The 26,358-nt window shown below is 40.5% G+C and overlaps 1 protein-coding gene across 1 annotated transcript in view; it reads right to left on the minus strand.

Annotated features, from left to right (window-relative positions):
* The window catches only part of FRMD3 (FERM domain containing 3), a gene marked incomplete at its 5' end in the record, with an annotated part of 311,556 nt that overhangs the window by 144,886 nt on the left and 140,312 nt on the right, over positions 1-26,358 (minus strand). Inside the window, one exon of the mRNA XM_082843148.1 lies at positions 10,002-10,106. Coding sequence (XP_082699274.1) covers positions 10,002-10,106 — 105 coding nt within the window. The remainder of the gene's footprint in view (positions 1-10,001; positions 10,107-26,358) is intronic.

Genomic DNA, 26,358 nt, shown 5'->3' on the forward strand with positions numbered 1-26,358 from the left:
GTTATCTTTTGTTCCTTTCTTCTTTTGCTCTTTTGTGATTTGTTGACTGTATCCAGGGTCCCCAACCCACGGGACATGGACTGGTATCAGTCCACAGCTCGTTAGGAACCGGGCCACACAGCAGGAGGTGAGTGGTGGGCAAACGAGCAGAGCTTCATCTGCCGCTCCCCATTGCTCGCATTACCACATGAACCATCCCTACGTCCCCGTCAGTGGAAAAATTGTCTTCCATGAAACTGGTCCCTGGTATCAAAAAGGTTGGGGACTGCTGAACTATATTTAGTGTGATATTTGGATTCCTTTCTCTTTTTTGTATATGTATCTGTTAAAGATTTTTGGTTTGTGGTTACCATGAGGATACACACACACACACACACACACACGCACAATTTTTTAAAGTTGCTACTATCCAAAGTTTGAATGCATTCTAACAACGCTGCATTTTTACTCCTCCCTCCATGTTTACTGCTTTTGACATCATATTTTACATCTTTTTGTTTTGTGTATCCCTTAACTACTTATTGTGGATATAAATGATTTTACTACTTTTGTCTTTTAACCTTCCTGCTAGCTTTAAAAGCGATTGATCTACTACCTATACTACATGTTTGTCTTTACTTATGAGATTTCTCCTTTCATATTTCTAGTTGTGGTCTTATCTGCTTAGAAAAGTCCCTTTAACATTTCTCATAATGCCAGTTTAGTGTTGCTGAACTCTTAGTTTTTGCCTGTCTGTAAAACTCTTTGTCTCTTCTTCAAATTTGAATAAGAACCTTGCTGGGTAGACCATTCTTGGCTGTAGGTTCTTTTCTTTCAGCACTTTGAATATATCATGCCACTCCCTTTTGGCCTGCAAAATTTCTGCCAAAAAGTCAGCTCATAGTCTTATGGGAGTTCCCTTGTACACAACTAGTTGCTTTTCTCTTGCTGCTTTTAAGATTCTCTTTTTATAATTAAAATGGCAAAAGTTAAAGATAATGTGTATTGGTGTGGAATTCTTTGGGTTTCTTTTGGGGGGCTCTTCGTGATTTCTGGACCGAAATGTCTTTTTTCTTTCCCACATTATGGAAATTTTCAGCTATTTTTTCTTCAAATAAATTTTCTGACCCTTTCTCTCTTATCCATCTGGGACCCCTAAAATACAAATATTAATATGCTTGATGCTGTCCCAGAGATCTCTTAAACTATCCTCATTTTTTAAAATTCTTTTTCTTTTTTTTTTTCTGTTCAGCTTGGGTGATTTCCACTACTTTATCTTACAGCTCACTGGTCTGTTCCCCTGTACCATCTAATCTACTGTCAATTCTTTCTAGTTTATTTTTTTAGTTATTGTGTTCTTTAGATTTTTTGTGGTTCTTTATATTTTCTAACTCCGTTAAGTTTCTCACTGTGTTTATATTTTCTTCTCTCAAGTTTGTTGAGCATCTTTATGATCATCTTTGTGATCATTAACTTGAATTCTTTTTCAGGTAGATTGCTTATCTCTACTTTGCTTAGTTCTTCTTCTGGGGTTTTGTCTTATCCCTTCATTTGGAACATATTCCTCTGTCTGCATTTTGCCTAAGGTTGGTTACATTTCTCACCATTCTATCAGTGTCCTTGTGATAGAATGAGTTCTCCAAAATCGCTGCTGCCAGTGTCTATGTCCCTAGCAGGAGTCCCAATTGCCTCCTGCCTCTCCAGGAGGCTCTCCAATATCACCAAGGGGGTCTGACCCAGGATCCTTTCAAATGACTGCCTCTTCACTGGGACTTGGAGTGTATGAGATTTTGTGTGCACCCTTTAAGAGCAGAATCTGTTTCCTACATCCCTCTGGCTCTCCCATATGCAAGCCCTGCTTGTCTTCAAGGACAGATGTTCTGGGGGCCCATCTTCCTGGTGCAGGACCCCCAGGCTGGGCAGCCTGATGTGGGCCTCAGGCTCCTCACTTCATGGAGAAAACCTCTGCAATTGTGACTATCCTCCTGTTTGTGGGTCACTTTCCAGGTGTGTGACCATACTGTGTCTCCACCCCTCCTACCTGTCATGTTATGGTTCTTTCTTTGTATCTTTAGTTGTGGAAGATCTTTTCTCCTAGTCTTCAGGTTGTTTTCATAGATAGCTGCCCTGTAAACAGTTGTAATTTTGGTATGCCCATGGAAGAAGGTGAGCTCAGGGTCTTCCTACTCTGCCATATTCCCAGAAGTTCTTCCTTATGTTTGCCTTTTGACCTGAACAAGATAACCAGTTCATGAGTTTGCTCCTCCCCACCACTAAAATTATAACACCTCAATTGGCTAAGTGACTTCCAGATTGCAACCTGTCTTTATCATGCATCCCATTCCTTCCCAGGAGAGGACATCAGGTGTAGATAGAGTCAATGATGAGCAATAATTTTAGTTAAACACCAAGTTCTGCTTTCTTCTGAAAGAATATGACAATTTCCCCAAATCTGTCAGTGTTAATACCTTGGACCACAATTGAACCACTACACAATATATCCAGTTTTCAAGCTGTTATGATAGTGCTGTGTTCCTTGTAACTTGAGTACCCAAAGTCTTTTCCTGGAAAGCCAAGTTACTTGTCCATACCCCTCCCAAAATAGACATTCAAGTACTCTTAATATTTAGTACCCCTGAGACTCAAAAGTAAAAGAGGACTCATTAAGCAAATTCATGAGCAGTGACTTGAGGCAGCAATACAGCCCTCCTCTTTAGTGCAGGGTTGCCCTAGATCTCAGATACCACTCTCATTCCTAGTTTCAAGCATCTATGAAGCAATTTCCCCAGGAAGTAGCCTTTCAAAGCAGGAGCAGCTGGTGGGACATAATGCTGTCTAGCTTCCTGGCACCATCCCCAGAGTGAAACTTCAAATCACTGGGCCTGTTTTCTTCCATTCCATGTCCTCCCCAAAGCTGCTTCCAGAAAAAGCAAATTGCTCTAACATAGGCAAGGTCTTTTCCCATTATTAACAAGACTCACTGATAGGCTCACTTGTTCTTTCTGGCTGCCAACATAAAAACCTCAGGGCTGCAATTGTATTTGAAGGGAGGAGGCATTCGTGTTCAGCATGTCCTTGCATCCATGATTTCCCAGGTCATCCTATCAGAAAGGACGTCTGGCAGTCACATGACACAGAACGCCCTAAAACAAGGGTGCTTACAGAGATTGCCCCAGGGGTGTGGATTTCCAAACTAAATTTGTTGTCTTTGGGTATGAGTCAGAATAGCCCTTAAGGTAGAAAAGTCAATGACAGTCATGTAAGTGGGTTAAACAGATGCTTAGAGATAGGGAAGTTAAAAATCAAAAGCACTGGGTTCAATCTCCCTGAAGTCTATAAACCAAGTCCTGGTATAATTCCTCCACTGGCTGGCTAGGGTTGGGGTACTTCCTCAGTTCTAAGGCACTGGGGGTGACTTCCCTAGCTTGGTTTGGGAAAGAGGGAAATGTGGAAGAATAAGAAGGGAAACCAGGGCAGTGGACATCTCAAACCGTAGCCATAGAAAGTAGAATTATGAAACCCAACTAATTATTTCAAAACTTCATCTTTCCAAAGGGAAGTTACCCTAGCACCTGAGCAGAAGTGGTAGAAAGATTATGCTACATTTAAGAAAAAATATCTGGACAAGCCAAGTAAGATCTTTTTCTTCTGGAATTATTTCTTCCAAGTCTTCTAAACTTGTAGTCCCAGCTTCTCTCCCAATAAAATGAGGAGGATACTACCCACCTTTTCCCTAATCTTAGGCAACTAAGATTATATGAGTTCTTCAGAAGATAAATGTGGTGGAAATTCAAGAGGACTTTTATTGACCAGTATTCAATCTGTCCCATCCTACATCAAATTTTTAAAATAATGGAAATTCTGGGCCCTTGCTATTAAAATAGCAAAAGATAGTCATCATTTACTGACTCAGTCCTCACCACTCTCACAGCATATGGGGCATGAGACATCTTGTCAAACATATGGTATTCCAAATGTAACAGTGTTAAATATTTAATATTCCACAATGGTGTACCATAAATCAAATTGTGAAGAGTTGTAGGCAAACCACCAACTCCCACAGCAGAGGTAAGTTCCACTTCGGGCTTTCTAACTAACTTGACTTTTTTTCTTGATTAGCTTTCTATCCAAATAATTCATTGTTTTATTTTCCATTGAGAAAAAGTACACAAGCTGGTAAAACAAAACAAAACAAAAACAAAAAACAAACCAATGCTTGTCAATTAATCTCTGCTTAAAACTCTCACGTCAGCATATTGTTGTGTCTTTGAGACCTTTTTTTAAATCGGGTTCAGGTTTTTTTTGGGTTTTCCACAGAAAAACCCAAATGAACTTTTTGGCCAACCCAATAATTATCCAAGGTTCACTTCCTCCCTCTTCTCTCCCCAAAGATCATAATAATGGCCTTTAAAAGAAGTTATTGTGAACATTTCTAGGTTTTAGACTTGCCAATCATGGCTGTATTTCCTCCTGCAACTGTCTCACCTAGACCTAGCTAATACATAGTAAAAGTAATAATAACAATTAATAATAAAAATAACACATGACATCTACTCCATGTATACCATTGTTAAGCATTTACATAGCTTATCTCTAATTCCCATATCAACCTTACATGTAGGTACTGTTATCAATATTAACAATCAGGACAAAGGCTCAGAGAAGCTCAATAACTTGGTCAAGATCACATAGCTTTCTAACCAGCAGAGATGGGATTTAATTTGCATCCTTCTGAGTACAAAGTCCAAGCATCGTTATGAGTACAAAGTCTAAGCCTCTTTCTGAGTACAAAGTCCGTACAGTTTTGTACAGCAACTACTTTGCAATCCATGTGGAAGTTACACTCACACTGTATCTTCAAAATCAAAAGGCTATAATGGCTATATTGCAGGGGAAAACAGAACTATTCAGGCAGCCCTCTACGCAATTTAGTGAATACATCAGAGAAGATGGTTTTGTTTTGGAGCGGCCCTTACTTTTTCCACTAATCTACTACCTGAGTCTGGACACTAAAAATTAAGGTAAACCAAGTCAAAATATAAAGAACAATGAAGCATATCAACCCAGAGGCTTAAGTTAAAAAAATAATTTTAGACATACAGAAAAGTTGCAAAAATAGCATAACAACTCATCTACCTTAGTATTAGCATCTTATATAGCCATGAGCAATTATCAAAATTAAGAAACTAATATTAACCCAATACTATTAACTAAACTACAGACTTCATCTGGAATTCACCAGTTTTCCCAACTACTACGCTTTTCTCTGTTCCAGCATCCAATCCAGGATTCCATATTATCTTAGTTGATGCATCTCTCTAATCTGTGAGAGTTCCCCAATCTTTTCTTGTCCTTCATGACCTGAACAGCTTTGAAGAGTATTGGTAAGTTGTTTTGGAGAATGTCTCTCCCTTTAGTTTGTCTGATGTTCCCTCCAGATTTGAATGAGGTTATACATTGTTGCGAAGGACACCACAGAGACAGAGTGCCTTCTCAGTGCATGGTATGGGGGAGTCCATGACAGTGGTATTTCTTTTTATTGCTGATATTAACCCTGATCGCTTTGTTAAAGTGGTGTCTGCCAAGTCTTTCCACTATAAAGTTATTCTTTTTCCCCTTGTTTCAATAATTTAAAAATACAAGGCTCGGGCTTCCCTCGTGGTGCAGTGGTTAAGAATCCACCTGCCAATGCAGGGGACACGGGTTCGAGCCCTGGTCCGGGACGATCCCAAATGCTGCGGAGCAACTAAGCCCGTGTGCCACAACTACTGAAGCCCGTGTGCCACAACTACTGAAGCCCATGTGCCTAGAGCCTGTGCTCTGCAACAAGAGAAGCCACTGAAACGAGAAGCCCGCACACCACAACAAAGAGTAGCCCCTGCTCCCCGCAACTAGAGAAAGCCCGCACGCAGCAACAAAGACCCAAGGCAGCCAAAAATAAAACAAACAAACAAACAAAAAACATTAAAAAAAAAATACCGGGCTCAGGGCAGGAGGGAAGAGGATTCCCTGAGACCGTGCAAATATCCTGCTTCTCCTCAAACTGTTGCCCATTAATTTTAGCATTCATTGATCGATCTTGCCCACAACAATTATTATTTTGGCGCTCTAATTATTTGGCGCTCTAATCTCTAGAAATAGAGATTTCTATTTCTCTCATTCCCCCTACAATAATTAATTGGAACTCTTCTGTAAGGAAGAGCTGCCTCTTCTCCCCCTTTTATTTATTCATGCAGTTATTTATTTATATCAGTATAGTCTCATTGATATTTATTTCATTCTATGGATTATAATCCAATGCTATTGTTATTTTTTTAATTAATTAATTAATTTTGGCTGCATTGGGTCTTTGTTGCTGTGCGTGGGCTTTCTCTATTTGCAACGAGTGGAGGCTACTCTTCGTTGCAGTGCGTGGGCTTCTCGTTGCAGTGGCTTCTCTTGTTGCAGAGCACAGGCTCTAGGCACACAGGCTTCAGTAGTTGTGGCACACGGGCTCAGTAGTTGTGGCTCACAGGCTCTAGAGCGCAGGCTTAGTAGTTGTGGGGCATGGGCTTAGTTGCTCCGTGGCATTTGGGAGTTTCCCGGACCAGGGCTAGAACCCATGTCCCCTGAATTGGCAGGAGGATTCTTATCCACTATGCCACCAGGGAAGCCCCCTGTCACTTGTTTTTGAACTCCAATTGTTCCACTTTTGGTCATTGGCAGTTCTTTCACATTGGCGCTGTGCCTTTCCTAGTGCCCTACATTTTGTTTTCTGAGTAATTTTTTACTTCCTGGTGCCACAAGATGCTCCAAGCTCACCCTGTGATTTCACTACTCCAGCCCAAGAATCAGCCTTTTCTGCAAGGAGCCCTTCTTCCTTTTATCAGAGGATGGTATTTGAAACCAAGATCTGAAGGCTAGGTGTACTTATTACTACAGTGGTGTCATTGCCTCTAAGTCATCTCAGCAGGTGGGACTTGGAAATATATGTATACTTACTAACCCCCCACCCTAATACACATACACTCACACACACACACCCCTTATATTTATTTCTGTATTTATCTATGTATATTAAAAAACATGGGTTCATATTGATACCCCTGATTCTAATTCTAAAGACTTTGCTTAATATTTTATCCAGTATCTCCCCAACGAGAGGGTCAAGAGGAATGAAAATGGCTTATGCATTTAAATGGTGTCCAGCTATTGTGTAGACTAAGGGTCAGCAAACTATGGCCGACTGCCTATTTTTGTGAAATACTTTCACTGGAAAAAAGTTTTGTTTTTTGTTTGTTTGTTTTGCGGTACACGGACCTCTCACTGTTGTGGCCTCTCCCATTGCGGAGCACAGGCTCTGGACGCACAGGCTCAGCGGCCATGGCTCACGGGCCTAGCCGCCCCGTGGCATGTGGGATCTTCCCAGACTGGGGCACGAACCCATGTCCCCTGCATCGGCAGGCGGACTCTCAACCACTGCGCCACCAGGGAAGCCCTGGAAAAAAGTTTTATTGGAACACAGACACATCCGTTAATTTAGGTATTGTCTATGGCCACTTTCCACTAGAAATTAGTAATTGAGTAATTACAACAGAAGTTTTTTGAGTTGCAAAGGTGCAAATATTGTCTATCTAGCCCTTTACGGAAAGGGTTTACAGATCCCTAGTCTAGGCTATGTTTCAAATTTTCATCTGAGAGATGAAATGGAAAGAGTATGGGTTCAGAGTCCATCCTTCCTCTTATAATTACTAGCCATAGGCAAGCCACTGACCCTCTCTGTGCCTCAGTTTCCCCTTCCTTGAAGTGTTCTGGGGAACACTAAAGATCATACGATAAAATCTCTGGCATATAATAAATGCTCAACTAATGGTAGCCAGAGTTACTTCTGCAGGTGGCTTTTTAGAGTTTTGCACAAAAATAATCTATTTTCAGTCGTGCTTAGATGACTAATATAGTTCACAGAGCCTGTTGGGCCATGGGGACTCTGAACCATAATTCTAAATTCAAATACTCACTGCATCACTTACTACCTGTGGGACCTTGGGCAAGTAACAATGTTTTTGAGCCTGTTTCTCCCTCCATACAAGGGTAAGATATTCATAGGCCATAAGAAATTATGTCTATAAACATCTTTATGCCATGGTCCCCCAAACCAGTCAGGAGACAAAGCTGGGATGAATGCATCAAAATTAGAATCAAGATGTCTTAAAATACATCTTCCTGACCCTAGCCCCAGGAATTCTGATTCAGGAGGTCTAGAATAAGGTCCACACTAAGCATTTCTAGCAAATACCTAAACTGACTTAGTTGCAGGGCCAGGTCTGGGAATCATTGTTACTCAGTAGTAAACACCACGCAAATTCCCTCCGTGACCTCATGTCAGCTCTACATCCTCATAGTGTCCTGCTAACTTCCTCTCATTCAGATAAATGCTTGGCCCATTCAAGGCTTCCTCGAGTGCTACAGGAAACCCAAATCTCCTTCTTCTGAGCCACTGCATTATATCCCTTTATAGAGGATTAGGTCCTACTGAGAGGTCAATAAGATTCTCCATGTTTCAGAAGATTAATCTATTCCTTCAACATCCTCCTCCTTTACAAAAATACACTCTGTGAGTCTCTCCCTCATTGTATTAGTCAGTAAATACAAAACCAAGAACCAGGTGGGGTTGTGAGGAGGGGAAAAGGGGACAGCAAGATGACCAGAGACACTGGTAAGGAGGAGAGCAAATTAAAGAAGGCAGTCATCCCCAGCTAACCCCTTCACACTTTGCCCTGCTTGTCAGTAGGGCAGGGTAAGAAACACAGGCTGGAGCAGGTACAGGGCCTTTTAACCCATAGCTGGGACCCACAGTAGGGTTGAGGAATGAGAAACCCTAGGTGGTAGGAGCTGGGATGGAGATTCCTGGGGTCTTTTGATGTGAGGGACACACATCACTGTGAGTTCAGCACATGCCATACCCGAACACTCTTAGGCTGGTACACTGGCTCAAAAGCCAAGACTCCGCTGCTCACTCTTATGCATCAACAGAGACCAGGAAGGATAGGTGTGTCCAGGAGCAGGAATACAATGGAGGCTGTCAAATTTAGTGGTGCCCAAGGAGCAGCTTGCAAACTATCTTAACCCATCATCTGCCAAAGCTTTTTAAAAAAATGACGTAAAATTAACATAAAATTAACCATTTTAGGGCTTCCCTGGTGGCGCAGTGGTTGAGAATCTGCCTGCCAATGCAGGGGACATGGGTTCGAGCCCTGGTCTGGGAAGATCCTACACGCCGTGGAGCAACTCGGCCCGTGAGCCACAGCTACTGAGCCTGCGCAGCTGAAGCTTGTGCTCCGCAACACGAGAGGCCGCGACAATGAGAGGCCCGCGCACCGCGATGAAGAGTGGTCCCTGCTCGCCGCAACTAGAGAAAGCCCTCACACAGAAATGAAGACCCAACACAGCCTAAATAAATAAATAAATTTATAAAAAAAAAATTAACCATTTTAAAGTGTACACTTCAGTGGCATTTAGTACACTCACAATGTTGTACATCTATCACCTATATCGTTTCAAACATTTTCATCATCCCCAAAAGAAAACCTCATGCCATTAAAACAGTCACCCGCTTGTTCCTCTCTCTACCAGTAATTTTTTATAGTGAGGGGTGGATTTTCTCTGTAATGAGATTTTATGTAGCCACTGTTTGAGAAGCTTTGGCAAACTCTGGGTTCAAAGGGCACAAGAACATTCTCTCTTCAACCAGGTGGGAGCAGCTTTCTGGAAAGCCCTGATGTTACGTTTCCCTTCCCCCATCTCGTTCAGTCCAGTGGGAACAGTGCCAGATTCTTATACATGACTACACACACACACACACACACACACACACACACATACACACACGTGCGTGCGCAAACACATACCCAGGCTGGTAAGTTTCATGTGGTCAATAACCATGAGAACAAGTGCACCACAATTGCTCTGAGAAGAACCTATTCAGCACCCCAAAGCCTGAGTGACCCCCCCCAAAATGGGTCCAGATAGTGGTCAGCTCTTACCCGCTGCTTCTCTGGGTCCACAAAACGAATGCCGAAGTAGTCCTTCTCCAGCAAGCTGTAGTAGTTGCAGATGTGGTCAATAAGAAACTGCCCTTTGGTCTCCCTCTGCAAAAGAAGCACATTTATGTTTCAGCCAGAGTTTGCCTTGTACATTGATGTCTAAAATGTGCCTCATTCACTCTAATACGTCTGTGCTAAGACAGATGGATTCACTCACCCTGCTCTCTGGAGCAGGAGCTTCCAAACTCTTAACTGCAATCCACAGTGAGAAATTCATTTTATACTGTAAGCCATTACACACACACACACACACACACACACACACACACACACACAAAACCAAAGGAACACCAAAAAGGGGAACCAAAAGGATACCAAACAATACCCTGCCTAGGTGCAACACACTCTACTATGTTCTATTTTATCCTAGCGTATGCCATTTAATTTTTCTAATGCTATTTATGATTCAGAACACTGATTTCACAACTCAGTACCTAGTAGAGATCCACAGTTTGTAAAACCACACACGACTCCAAACACAATGCACCTGGCTGCTTGCTCTAACTGCTCATTCAGTCCTCACAACAATCCTGCAAGGAAGGTCCCATTTTATATCTGAAGAGAGGCTCAGTGGCTTTACCCAAAGTCACACAACATGTATGGAGCAAAGCAGGATCTGATCCAGGTCACCAGGCTATAGAATCCAGGCTCCATGCCACTTTGCCTCTCTGGAACATTGGTTAATGTACTGTGACTCTGCTAGAACACAGGGTCTGGATGGTATGGAAATGCAATGAATGCATCAGATAGAACACCCCAACTCCCACCAGGAAAGGTGGAAAACTTGCTGCCTCAGGCCTCACAGCCTCCATATCACACCCATAAATCAACATAGAAAGGCACTGAGGTAGACTGGGGCGGGGAGTCCAGGACTGGGATTCAGAGACAGGTCTGGGTGACCTTGAGCAAACTCCCCAGCTGTTTCCACATCGGTAAAATGAGTTGGTTGGACTAGATTTCTAAGTTGGCTAGATTATTTTTCCTTCTAAAACTCTATGAGTAAGAGAAGTATTAGCCAAATCTGATTAAGATAAATACCATTACAACAAAACTCCTTAAGAGCAAAGACCCTTCCAAGCCCTCATCAGGACATTTGATAACTTTCTGCTTCAATCAAAGTTGCTGACAGACCCACGGAATGTTTTAGGGATGGAATGTGACCTACAAAAATAAATGAAGAAATCAGAGACATTAAGTGAAGCCACTCTTCCAATCCACTAAAAATAATTTTGGAAGATCAGTTTGGTCTATGCTACCTGATTATCTTTTCTTTAGAAACCACTACCACCAGCTTGGGGAGTTGACGCTGGCCTGGGATGCACCGCGCTGAACAAAGGACTGGGGCTTATAAGCACATACTGTGATATGAAGCCTCCATTTCCCTGAAATCACTTTTGAGTATAATTTTGGATGAGCTTCGAACCTTTACTTTCTTTATAAAAGAACCCATTTGACGTAGCTCACAGGGAACAAAACATCAAAATGGAACTTGTTTTTAGATTTCTGTAATTGTTTTTAACCCAGAAGGCTCAAACGACAAGCTGTATCTGATGACAGCTAAATTCAATGCCCAGAATATAATCAATGGATATAGTTCCTTTCATAGATTTATTCTGCAACCCATCCATCTGAGAGGCTGCTGCAGGATCAAATCACTGAACATAACACGTGAGTTCATCATTTTATGATTGGATTGCCGAGTTCTCCAAAGCAGAATTTACTATGGTGGACTACCCCCAACATATGCGAGACAAACAAGACATGTGGGGTTAAGGCAATGCCTTGTAATGACGTGGGACCTTGATTGTGTATGACAGCTACTGTGCCCTGAAGAAGATGTAGTACTCTGATGCACAACAAAGATTATTTTTTTTAATGATTAAACACAGCAACCAATATATACTCTACAGCAATATCTCAGACTACCTAAGATCCTTGAGAGAAGGAAATACCACAGCAGACAATGTAATGACTGGATAATACAACTGCGTCTGAAACAGGGGTCAATGCCTTCTGCAAAAGCAGGTGAGGCCAGTTCCCATGGGTCCAGGCCACCAGGTGGGTTCCAGATCTCTGCTCCTCAGAGCACCACCCTCAGTCCAGCAATACTGTAGCAAATTCAGCATCACCTGGGAGGGAGCTTGTTGGAAACACAGAATTTCAGGCACTGTCCCAGACCAACCTAACCTAACCTGCATTTCCCTCAGTTATTCATATGCTCATGCAAGTTTGAGAAGCACTGGTCTAGAGGAATTTTCCCAAACATGGGAAAAGTGCAAAAATTGTACCTGTCTCCAGAGCCCACTAGGAAAAATGCCCATTTTCCCGTGAGAACTGTCCATTCCTCAACTCAGAAAAATCAAAGGTTTTTTCCAGTCTAGAGAACACAAACTGCCCCTGAATCTGCAGGCTGCCAGCCAACCTCACCATCTCGAGATGCTCTATGTCGCTGCTTCGTGCCAAGGAAGCCAGTTTACAGCCTCACGTTCTGCTCTGTTCCACTCCTGCCTGGAGAGCTGGACAATGTTCTTAAGTCATGTAAGTACCTATCATTATCATTTCTGTGCATTAAGCCCAGCTCTTGCACTAAACAAAAGGCCACCCAGGCCCAGTACCAAGAGCTGAAAGAGTTTGTTCAGGTATGTTATGTGAGGGTGCAGAATCCAGCTGCCAGCCTCACACATCTCACTTCAGGGAAGGAGCTTGGGGGTGAGCACTGGTTCTTCCCCCTACCTCCCACTGCTGGAACTCTGTTGAACTAACCCAAACCCTCCACTCACTTCCTCCTGGTGTTTCTGAGGGGAGAGGCCATTGTTCACACCCTATCCTGCTACCTAAGCCAGTACCTGGCACACTGAGTGTGATCGAATGAATAAATGGGGCACTGCTTTCTCTCATGAAAAACTTGGGTTCTGGAAACCAACAGTGAGCCTCAGGTAAGACAACACAGTCCTCGTGTTAGAGACTCCTCAAACTTAGTACAATTAGCCAACCTTCACCCTAATCCATCAAGGTCTACACGGAGAAGTGCTAACCAAAGATTTCAAGTATAAGGACTTCTTTTTAATGTCAAAATTTTGTTGATTCTCCGACAAGATATTAGTTATATTTCCAGTACCAACTGAAGAGGGAAGAAAAATCAAATAGCTAATATAACTTCCTTAGAGCTGTTACCCAAGTTGTGTTTTATCAATCACAACAGCATTTCACACATGTGGAAAACAATAGGGCACAAATGTGTGAGCAGGGCCTCCTACAGGGGTCAGCTGGATGTTATGCCTCAAGAAAGTGCCTGAAGTATAGACTTCTTCTTTTAAACATCTTTATTGCAGTATAATTGCTTTACAATGGTGTGTTAGTTTCTGCTGTTTAACAAAGTGAATCAGTTATACATACACATATATCCCATATCTCTTCCCTTTTGTGTCTCCCTCCCTCCCACCCTCCCTATCCCACCCCTCTAGGTGGTCCCAAAGCACCGAGCTGATATCCCTGTGCTATGTGGCTGCTTCCCACTAGCTATCTATTTTACATTTGGTAGTGTATATATGTCCATGCCACTCTCTCACTTTGTCCCAGCTTACCCTTCCACCTCCCCATGTCCTCAAGTCCATCCTCTAGTAGGTCTGCCTCTGTATTCCCGTCCTGCCCCTAGGTTCTTCATAAACTTTTTTTTTTTTTTAGATTCCAGAAATATAGACTTTTGATGCCATCTCTAAATGAGGTTATACAATCTCAGAGCTGAAAGAATAATTTGTTCACCATACATAGTTAAACTGGTGTCCCAATACTGGCTCTCACCACCTATAGTGCAGTGAATTGACTTTTTTTTTTTTTTTTTTTTGCGGTACGCGGACCTCTCACTGTTGTGGCCTCTCCCCTTGCGGAGCACAGGCTCCGGAGGCGCAAGCTCAGCGGCCATGGCTCACGGGCCCAGCCGCTCCGCGGTATGTGGGATCTTCCCAGACGGGGGCACAAACCCGTGTCCCCTGCATCGGGAGGCAGACTCTCAACCACTGTGCCACCAGGGAAGCCCTGAATTGATATTTTTATAAAGACTATACTAAAATATTGTAAATATAGTTGTAATATTTTTAATGTGTTAAAAATCTAAACCAATCTAGCCAAGGTGTGGTCTGTGGACAGTGCTGGAATGTAAAATCTTTGTTACCAGTCTTTCATAAGTGGAGAAATTAAGAGTAATTTATTTTATTGTGTTTTCTACAAGTATTAGTCCAAGTCAGATTGGGGGAACAAGATCTAGTTCTAGTTTCTCACCACAGACAGTTTGATGTGCTGATATAAACTAGGCTGCCATGTATGAGGGTTTGGTTTGGGATTTCTCTACCCCAGAAACCTCGAAGTATGAAGGGGGCTAGGCCCTCTCTCCATCGTCTTTGTCCAGTTTTTGTGGACAATTCTTGGTATGCGTGTGGATCCCTGAACTCCTTGCAATAATTCCACATTCTCTCAGCGTTCTCTCCCACAGACTGGAAAGGAACCTAATTTGTGTAATCACAAAACAGACTATTTTTCAGAAAATCCCATCTCTCCTCCCCACCCCAAAGCATGTATTAGAAAGCCTTAAGCAAGTCATGAAATCTCTGAGGCTTAGTTGCTTCTTGTATGAAAGGGGAATAACAATGATAACTTCCAATTCTACCCCATTTTGAGGCTCATTCACATATTTGTTAAGCATATATTATACAGCAGGCATTGGGACAGGAATTAGAGAAAAAGAGTGAGCAAAACACAATTTATAATCTCACAGACCTTAAAACCCCGTGGTTTGTAAAATGTGAAAGCATTTTTGCAAACTGCAAAGCACGATACCAATGTAAGATGCCATTATTAATACTATTAAGAATTATCGTCATCTTAAGTCTTTGTCTCCAGTTTCACAGATCAAGATATAAAGAAGTTAAGAGGAATAGCGTTGACCTCCCAGAACTGGCCTGTGTGGGTGAGAAAGTGAACAAAGAGACAAAGAGCTCATTGTTTTTGCTTAACTCCTCTGGCAGCCAATTGCTGGTAATTCATTTACTTCAACTCCCTGGTTCAATGGCAAAGCTAAAATAACAATAAATTTGTGCTTAAAGAGAAAGAACAAGCAAAGTCAACTGGCCAAGTCAGCCGTGGCTTGTCTTCATTGAAAACGTATGGCAGATTTTAATCCTTAATTCCTAAAACACTAGGTCAAGATGTTTGTTTGTTTGGCTGGAAGTATTCCTTTTTTATGTAAAAATTTAAAAAACTTTTATTGAAATATAGTTGATTTATAGTGTTGTGTTAGTTTCAGGTGTACAGCAAAGTGATTCAGTTATACATACATATATACATATACATATATATATATTCAAGACATTTTCATACCTTTTAGATATTGGTTAAATGAAGAAGAGAGTACCAACCCCCAACATAATTAATGTGTTGCTATAAACCAACACTTAAGAGTTTGAAAAGGTAACTTCAGGAATGAAGGTTTCAACATAATAATGATAATTACTTTATATTAAACACGGTACACCAAGAACCGTGTTACATACTTGCATTTAATCTCTGGATAACACACTGAGGTAATTCATGTCCTCCCCGTGTTACAGATTTTTTAAAGGGACTCAGAAAAGTTAAGTTTGTTTGTAAGTGTGTCAAACCCAGGTCCAACACAGTGCCCAAGCAGTTGTAGGAACTCAACTTGCCTATCTGACCCCTATTCTCTATGCGGAGACAGAAGAAAAACAACAACATGAGGATTTGGGAACAGTATCAAGTGCCCCAATTACTAGAATTTGGACATTGGCAGGAAGAAGCACTGGGTTATCAACCACCACAGCAGACCTAGAGAGACGCAGTTTTATAAAATACAAACCACATTATCATAGACGTCATTGGTTAATTGCCCAGCATCCATTCACCCCTTTGCCTTTCTTAATAGAACCCAGATTTTGTTCAGGTATGCACATATGTGTGCACACACCTAATACATACATACACACACAGGTAGACGCAAAGCCCATAAGCCTCAGGAAGCTATAACCCACCCTTACCCCCGGGGCTCAAGCTCAGCTGGTATAAGTGTAATCTCATCCCTCTTGTCTGATTGGCTCAGGAAAGGACACAGGACCTAGTTTAGGCCAATGACACATAAGGAGCAATTGACCATGTTTTCTGGGACGGCTCTTGTTTACTCTTCTGAAAGAGCTTATGGAAGAGACTTTCCGTTCTCTCTGGATGATGTGACATAAAGGCGTGAGGCCTTGAACTGCTGCAGCCATTCTGAAACCAGCTTGGGGATGAAGGTAACCCTGGGTGGAGCCAAAATATTTACAAGGAAAGTGGAGCTTGTGTTTCCAGATGATCAATCATGAAGCTCACGCTAAGTGTGAACTTCCAAGGATGCCAACAAAATTCCTCGTTTTTTCAGCCAGTACAAGTTGATTTTTCTGCTTGTTGCACCCAAAGTGTTGACTCTGGAGAGAAGGTAAACCAGTGCCTCAGGCCAAGTAGGAGAGCACAGAAAGGACAATAGTGCTGGTGTGAAACACAATTAGAGGTTATTGACTAATGAACCAGAGAGCTAAGTCCCTCTACCGACAGGTTCTATTTGGCCAGCACAGTGTTTCTGTACCTTTAAATTGGGAGACTGCACATGAAATCTGGGTGCTGTCTGCTCTTGAAAAGGTGGAGGGTCTGGAAACCAGGCCATGAAGGTCTGCTGAGCTCGGGAATGGCTGCCCCTTCTGGCGGCGGGGGTGGGGGGAGTTGGGGGTCTTGCATCCGTTCTATCATCTTCCACTTCCCTTACTTCCCTGATCCCCAGAGGAATTTGAGTTTACAACCCCGACCTGAGGCAAACTAGAGGCTTTCGAAAGGGTTCCTTGAAAGAGTTTTCCTTGGAACTGCTCAGAAGCACCCTCACAGCCAGAAAAAGTCCTCAGTGGACACAGCTTTGAGTTGCCCTCTGAGGCCATCCAGCCACTGAAATCCTAGGACCTTTGAGGGAAGAAGGGTCCAACATAGACCAGACTTCAGGGAGGATCACTGAGATGAGGGGAGCAGCCAGTGGTCTGAAGAATGAGAGCATCGACCAGGATGCTGGAAACAGTTCATTTGGGGGCTGGTACTGTGCCCCCAGGAACCCTCTCTGACAAACAGAAGTGGGGCTGCCAGACCTAGTTTTCTAGTAATAAAAGTTGTGAGGTTCTTGTTCAAAGGGCCCTTTTGCTTGGCACTCTATGCTTGCAGGAGTTGCTCTTGAAAAGGGGCAGCCTCCACGGATGCACATCTAAGGAAGAGCAGACTTGTCAGTCTCTGCTAAGTCTTCTACCTGGGAAGGAAGAATCTAATTCCCAATCTGGATACCTAGAAACTCCAAGTGGGGCCTCTAGACAATTATAAGGCCTGAAACAGCAACTGAACACTCATTTTTGCTGCCAGGAGCGTGTCTTCTAGGGACAGGTGGTTGCATTTCTTGCATGAATTAAGGGCCTCAATCCATTCACCTTCACTGACAGATGAACAAAGAATACTAATGAGAAACTGGCAAACTAAGTAGTTCTGCTTCTCTTGTGAAGAATAAGCATTTGTTAATTTAAGAAAGATTATGGCTTGATTGAATAACATAAAAATGCTCTGTTTATATCTGTGCTTTAAAAATTCAAGCATATTTATGTAAATTCATACTTTTTGTTATGGTGGGCACCACAGCTTTAACCAAAACAGAGCAACTCTGTAGAAAGAAATTAGCTTTTATAATTGGAATTTAAATAGCAAGTGATATTGCACTTTGTTAACTGTTCCTTCCCATTGAAGCCAGTAACTGGTATTTAATAACTGGCTGTGACATATATTCAGAAAATTGCATCAGCCTCAGACAGTGAGGAAAGAAGTCATATTAAAGCTTTTAAAATGGGGAGAAATGTAAAGGAAAAAAAGAAGAGCGGGATCTCTCATGGTTCCACCTGTGGTTCTCACACAGAAATTAAAAGTTGTTTTGATTTGTGTTATTCAAATATTTTCAGATGTAGGAAAGGTAAAACCAAGGCTTCCAGAAGCTGGAGCACCTAATTCCGAATACACATCTGCTTTATAGTAATAATCAGTATATTACGGCTAAGATAATTAGGAAAACATAGGCTAGATCAATTAAAGGCATTTTTGTGGACCATACATATTCATAAGGTGGGGGAAGGGAAGGCATGGTTATGACTGTAGCAGTGATCGAAAAGCTAGAAAATAGCAGAACAACTACCAAAGCCAGACATTTACTGGGGGTAAAAACCAATAATTGCCTGAAAGTATCTGGCTAAAAAATACAGGCAAAAAAACCCAAACAAACAAACAAACAAAAAATACAGGCAAGACACAAGTGGTCACCTAGACCCACCAGGGTCTTTGGTAGAAAGTCAGAACCAACTGCCTATCTCAGTTCTATGGCAGCCTGTACACACTCTGAGGAGACAGAAATACACTGCCATCCTCACAGCTAGAGGCTTAGTAGTATCAAGGCTGGGGAAGATAAAGGGGCCCTATGGAAGAAAGACAAAGAAACAGTGCATCTATAGAAGGTAAAGCAGCCAGAATGGGTTGGCCAATCCATTGCCCAAGTCCTGACTGGTGTCTTCTGAAGGAGTGTCATATGGCTAAGCAGGCAGAGTGGTTTGGAATCAGTAATGCTTCCATCTCTTTGTTTTTCTTCTGGGTGTTTTCCACCTCGGTTACCTCTCCCGTGTTCCACAGCTTTCATCCTAAAGGATGGCTTGTGTGTCTGTGCTCAATCAGAGGGCCGTTTCTATTCTAACTGGCACACAGATCCATCCCAATGTTTGGGGAATCATATTTGACGTGTCAGCTGTTCTTAGCAATTTCTGCCACTGTTCAGTACTCAAAAGGTTCTTCCTTCCACATCTTTTATTCTTCTTCCTATATCAGGGTGTAGTGCCATTGCCAAGCCCAATTCTTGAAGGCACTCACCTCTGAATAATTTTAGGGTTTTCCAACTCCAAACCTTTCCACAATTTCAAAAAGTGTTCTTTTAAAAAAATCTCACGCTGAGGACTCAAAGGCTCAGACAGCCTAATTAACTTATTCAAGGTCAACACAACTAGAAAGTAGCAGAGTCAGTATTTAAACCCAGGTCTGCTTGATTTGGTTATTATAGCCAATGATTAAAAAGAAATAAGATCCTTAACTTGATAAAGGACATCTTATAGCTAACATCATACTTAATGGAGAAAAACTAGATGCTTTAAACCTACAGCTAACATCGTACTCAATGGTGAGAAACCAGATGTTTCTTCACTAAGATCGAGAACAAGGCAAGGATGTCCCCTCTCACTACTTCTATTTGACAACATGCTGAAAGTTCTAGTTAATGCAGTAAGATAAGAAGGAAATAAAAGATTGGGAAGGAAGGAATAAAACTGTCTTTATTTGAAGATTAAGTGATCATCTATGTAGAAAATCCAAAAGAATAGACAAAAAAAATTTCCTGGAACTAATAAGTGATTATAGCAAGGTTGCAGGATACAAAGCTAAATATACAAAAGTGAATTGTTTTCCTATATATTAGCAAAGAACAATTGGAAGTTGAAATTAAAACCACTTACATTAGCACCAAAACCGTTAAATACTTAGGTACAAATGTGTACAAAATCTATGTGAGGAAAACTACAAAATTCAGATGAAAGAAACAAAAGAAGATCTAACTAAATGGAGAGATATTCCATGTTAATGTAGATAAGACTCAATGTTGTCAAGATGTCAGTTCCTCCCAACTTGATCTACAAATTCAAAGCAAGCCCAATCAAAATCTCAGCAGTTACTTTGTGTATATCAACAATCTGATTCTAATATTATTACAGAAAGAGGAAAAGATCCAGAATAGTCAGCAAAATATTGGTGAAGAACAAAGTCAGAGGACTGACACTACCCAACTCCAAGACTAACTACAAAGTTTCAGTGATCAAGACAGTGTGGTACTGGCAGGAGAATTGACAAATAAAGCAAAAACCAAAATTGAGAGCCCACACCAATAGAGCCCAGAAATAGACCCACACAAATAAAGTCAACTAATCTTTGACAAAGGAGCAAAGACAATTCAATTGAGAAAGGACAGTCTTTTCAACAAACGGTGCTGAACAACTAGAAATACACATGCAAAAAAAAAAAAAAAAAAAGAACCTGGACACAGACCTTACATCCTTCACAAAAATTAACTCAAAATGGATTATAGACCTAAATGTAAACGACAAAACTATAAAACCTCTAGAAGGAAACACAGGACAAAATCTAGGTGACCTGAGTTTGTAATGGCTTTTTAGATACAATCCAAAAAGCATGATCTGTGACAGAAAAAAATTGATAAGTTGGCCTTCATTAAAATTTAAAACATCTGCTATGCAAAAGAAACTGTTAAGAGAATGAAAAAATAAGCCACAGACTTGGAGAAAGTGTTTGCAAAACACATATCTGACAAAGGACTTGCATCCAAAAATACACAAAGCACTCTTATAATTCAGCAATATGATACAAACAACTCAGTTTAAAAGTGGGCAAAAGATCTTAACAGACACTTCACCAAAGAAGATATACAGATGGCAAAGAACACATGAAAATATGCTCCACATCGTATGTCATTAGGGACTTGCAAATTAAAACAACAATGCGATACCACCACACACCTATTAGATGGCTAAAATCCAAAACACTGACAACACCGAATGCTGACAAGAACGTGCAGCAACAGGAACTCTCATTCACTCCTGGTGGAAATCTAAAATGGTACAGCCACTTCTAAAGACAGTTTGGCTATTTCTTACAAAGTTAAATGTAAGCTCAATCCAGTAATTTTGCTCCTAGGTATTTACCCAAATGAGTCAAACACTTATGTCCACACAAAAACGTGTACACAAGTGTTTATAGCAGCTTTAGTCATAACTGCCAAAAATTGGAAGCAACCAAGATGTCCTTCAATAGGTAAATGGATAAACAAACTGGTACATCCATATAATAGGGTATTATTCAGTGATAAAAAGAAATTAGCTTTTACGCCATGAAAAATGAAGGAATCTTAAATGCAAATGGTTAAGTGAAAGAAGCTAGTGTGAAAAGGCTACCTATTATATTGCATACAAATGACATTCTGGAAAAGGCAAAACTATATAGACAGTAAAAAAGATCAGCGGCTACTGCAGTGGGAAGGGGAATGAAGAGGTGAAACACACAATTTTAGGGCAGTGAAACTATTCTGTATGAAACTTTAACGGTGGATATATGACATAATATATTTGTCAAAATCCATAGAACTGTATAACACAAAGTGGAACCCTAATATAAACTATGGAATTTAGTTGATAACGATAATGTATCACTATCGGTCCATCAATTTAACAAATGTACCACACTAATTAATACAAGATGTTAGTAACAGCGGAAACTGGGGGTGGGGGTGATGATTATATAGAAACTCTACTTTCTGCTCAAATTTTCTGTAAACCTAAAACTACTCTAAAACATAAAGTCTATTAATTTAAAAAGGAAGAAGAAAAAGGTTGGGGAGGGAGAAGGGAGGGAAGAAGGAAACCAGCAGAGCACCTCAGGGGACATGAACATAAAAACTGCAACTCAGGAGACAGACCAAGGAAATAAATTCAACAAAATAATCTTGTAATTATTCAAAATCAAAGTGAACATAAAGATCTTCTCTTTCATTATTTAAAGTTCCAAAGGGGAAAAGTACCGTTTTAAGCAAACTCCACTCCAGCAGCTGAGACAAGATTTTAAGCAAAGGGCTTTCAAGCTGTCTTCATTAATCAATACTTCCAGAATTTAAGTACATCTTCACTTAACACCTGTTTTTTCCCTTAGTCTATCCCATGACCTGCAACATTTGTTTCTCTAACAAGTGTTGTGAAATAGACAGGCCAACCCCTCTGTGCCTCTTGGTCTCCCTGAGCCCCATCGTCAGGAGAGGAGATGCTAGCAACACCTCCTCTTCTGAGATTGGAATCGGCAGGTATTTGCTTAGAAACCCCTGAGTGCCTGGCACTTTGGGCCATGCTCTATAAATTACCTCAACTAGTCATCTGGTTTAATCCACATGAGTTCCAGGAGCTAGCTGCTTTTCCATTTTCTAGGAAAGGAAGATAAAGCTTAGAGTGACTGAGTAACTTGCCCAAAGACACACAGCAAGTAAATGGCAAAATTCAGGTTTTAACTCCAGCCTCTCAGTCCAAAAGAAAAAAGACCAAAATTATTAAAAGGAGTAATACTTTCATTTAAAAGGGGAAGAATTAGAGAATGTTGGAGTTGGAAGGTACTGTAGAGAGAATCTGATCCAAACACTTCATTTCAGAAATGGGGGAACTGAGGCTCAGAGAGGTTAAAATGAAATAACATGAATTACTGGTGAACTGAGACTTAAAATCAAGAGTTGGAGCCAAGATGTATCAGTCAGGATAGGCTAGGTTAAGCTGCAGTAACAAACAGTTACAACATGTCAGTGGGCTAATAGCACAAAGGTTTACTTCTCACCTATAATACACAGCCAATGTTGATTGGTAGGGGAGGGCTTTTCTCATCATAGCTTAAGGACTCCAAATGATGAATTCTTCTTGACAACAGCTTCAGTGATCACCAGAGTAGTGGGAAGGGAATGTGGTGAGTCCCATACATGCTTGGCAACATGTCACTTCCATATGGGGTATATATATATATATATATATATATATATATATATATATACACACACACATACACACACACACACACACACACAATGGAATATTACTCAGCCATAAAACAGAATAAAATAATGCCATTTGCAACAACATGGGTGGACCTAGAGATTATCATACCAAGTAAGTCAGACAGAGAAAGACAAATATCATATGATATTACTTGTAAGTGGACTCTTAAAAAGTTATACAAATGATCTTGTTTGAAAAACAGAAACAGGCTCACAGACATAGAAAACAAATTTATGGTTACCAAAGGGAAAGGGGCAAGAAGAGTTAAATTAGGAGTTTGGGACTAGCAGATACAAACTACTATATATAAGATAGATAAACAAGGTCCTACTGTACAGCACAAGGAACTATATTCAATATCTTGTAATGAACTATAATGGAAAAGAATCTGAAAAAATATATACATATAGCTGACTCACTTTGCTGTACAGCAGAAACTAACACAATATTGTAAATCAACTATACTTCAATAAAAAAAAAATGTCACTTCACCTCATCAGCCAAAGCAAGTTAAAAATCTTGCCTAACTTTACGAGGAGAGGGAAATGAAATTCCATCGTGTGCCCACAAGGATGAGAAATGGAATGCTTGTGAAGGATCCTAATACCAAACAAGCCCCTTAGATAGCCTCATCCACCAGAGGGCAGACAGCAGAAGCAAGAATAACTACAATCCTGCAGCCTGTGGAACAAAAACCACATTCACAGAAAGATAGACAAAATGAAAAGGCAGAGGACTATGTACCAGATGAAGGAACAAGATAAAACCCCAGAAAAACAACTAAATGAAGTGGAGATAGGCAACCTTCCAGAAAAAAAATTCACAATAATGAGAGTGAAGATGAAAAAAAACCATAAAACACACAAACACATGGAGGCTAAACTATACGTTACTAAATAACCAAGAGATCACTGAAGAGATCAAAGAGGAAATTTAAAAATACCAAATGCCAATGAAAACATGATGATCCAAAACCTATGGGATGCAGCAAAAGCAGTTTTAAGAGGGAAGTTTATAGCGATACCATCCTATTTCAAGAAACAAGAAAAATCTCAAGTAAACAATCTAACCTTACAACTAAAGCAACTAGAGAAAGAAGAAAAAACAAAACCCAAAGTTAGTAAAAGGAAAGAAATCATAAAGATCAGAGCAGAAATAAATGAAATAGAAACAAAGAAAACAATAGCAAAGATCAATAAAAATAAAAGCTGGTTCTTTGAGAAGATAAACAAAATTGATAAACCTTTAGCCAGACTCATCCAGAAAAAAATGGAGAGGACTCAAATCAATAAAATTAGAAATGAAAATGGAGACATTACAACAGACAGACTCATCCAGAAAAACATGGAGAGGACTCAAATCAATAAAATTAGAAATGAAAAAGGAGACACTACAACAGACACCATAGAAATACAAAGCATCATAAGAGACTACTACAAGCAACTCTATGCCAATAAAATGGACAACCTGGAAGAAATGGACAAATTCTTAGAAAGGTATAACCTTCCAAGACTGAACCAGGAAGAAATAGAAAATATGAACAGACCAATCCCAAGTAATGAGATTGAAACTTTGATTAAAAATCTTCCAACAAACAAAAGTCCAGGACCAGATGGGCTTCACAGGTGAATTCTATCAAACATTTAGAGAAGAGCTAACACCCATCTTTCTCAAACTCTTCCAAAAAATTGCAGAGGAAGAAACACTCCCAAGCTCATTCCAGAAGGCCACCATCACCCTGATAGCAAAACCAGGCAAAGATATCACAAATAAACAAAACTACAGACCAATATCACTGATGAACATACACGCAAAAATCCTCAACAAAATACTAGCAAACAGAATCCAACAGCACATTAAAAGGATCATACACCATGATCAAGTGGCATTTATCTCAGGGATGCAAGGATTCTTCAGTATACACAAATCAATCAATGTGATACACCATATTAACAAATTGAAGAATAAAAACCATATGATCATCTCAATTGATGCAGAAAAAGCCTCTGACAAAATTCAACACCGATTTATGACAAAAACTCTCCAGAAAGTGGGCATAGAGGGAAGCTACCTGAACATAATAAAGGCCACATACAAAAAACCCACAGCAAACATCATTCTCAATGGTGAAAAACTGAAAGCATTTCCTCTAAGATCAGGAAGAAGACAAGGATGTCCACTCTCACCACTATTATTCAACATAGTTCTGGAAGTCCTAGCCACGGCAATCAGAGAAGAAAAAGAAGTTAAAGGAATAAAAATTGGAAAAGAAAAAGTAAAACTGTCACTGTTTGCAGATGACATGATACTATCCATAGATAATCCTAAAGATGCCACCAGAAAACTGCTAGAGCTAATCAATGAATTTGGTAAAGTAGCAGGATACAAAATTAATGCACAGAAATCTCTTGCATTCCTATACACTAACAATGAAAGATCAGAAAGAGCAATTAAGGAGACAATCCCATTCACCATTGCAACAAAAAGAATAAAATACCTAGGAATAAACCTACCTAAGGAGGCAAAAGACCTGTACTCAGAAAACTATAAGACACTAATGAAAGAAATTGAAGGCAATACAAACAGATGGAGAGATATACCATGTTCTTGCATTGGAAGAATCAATATTGTGAAAATGACTGTACTACCCAAAGCAATCTACAGAGTCAATGCAATCCCTATCAAGTTACCAATGGCATTTTTTTACAGAACTAGAATAAAAAATCTTAAAATGTGTATGGAGACCCTGAATAGCCAAAGCTTGAGGGGAAAAAAAATGGAGCTGGAGGAATCAGACTCCCTGACTTCAGACTATACTGCAAAGTTACAGTAATCAAGGCAATATGGTACCGGCACAAAAACAGAAACACAGATCAGTGGAACAGGACAGAGAGCCCAGAGATAAACACATGCACCTATGGTCAACTAATCTATGACAAAGGAGGCAAGCATATAAAATGGAGAAAAGACAGTCTCTTCAATAAGTGATTCTGGGAAAACTGGACAGCTACGTGTAAAAGAATGAAATTAGAGCACTCCCTGACACCATACACAAAAATAAACTCAAAATGAGTCAAAGAGCTAAATGTAAGACCGGACACTATAAAACTTTTAGAGGAAAACATAAGAAGAACACCCTGTGACATAAATCACAGCAAGATCTTTTTTGACCCACCTCCTAGAGTAATGGAAATAAAAACAAAAATAAACACATGGGACCTGATGAAACTTAAAAGCTTTTGCACAGCAAGGGAAATTATAAACAGGACAAAAATACAACCATCAGAATGGGAGAAAATATTTGCAAATGAATCAACAGACAAAGGATTAATCTCCAAAATATATAAACAGCTCATGAGGTTCAATATTAAAAAAACAAACAACCCTATCAAAAAATGGGCAGAAGACCTAAATAGACATTTCTCCAAAGAAGACATACAGATGGCCAAGAGGCACATGAAAAGCTGCTCAACATCACTAATTATTAGAGAAATGCAATTCAAAACTGCAATGAGGTATCACCTCACACCAGTTAGAATGGGCATCAT

Source organism: Leucopleurus acutus, assembly GCF_964270905.1.
Source record: "Leucopleurus acutus genome assembly, chromosome: 7".
Lineage (NCBI taxonomy): Eukaryota > Metazoa > Chordata > Mammalia > Artiodactyla > Delphinidae > Leucopleurus > Leucopleurus acutus.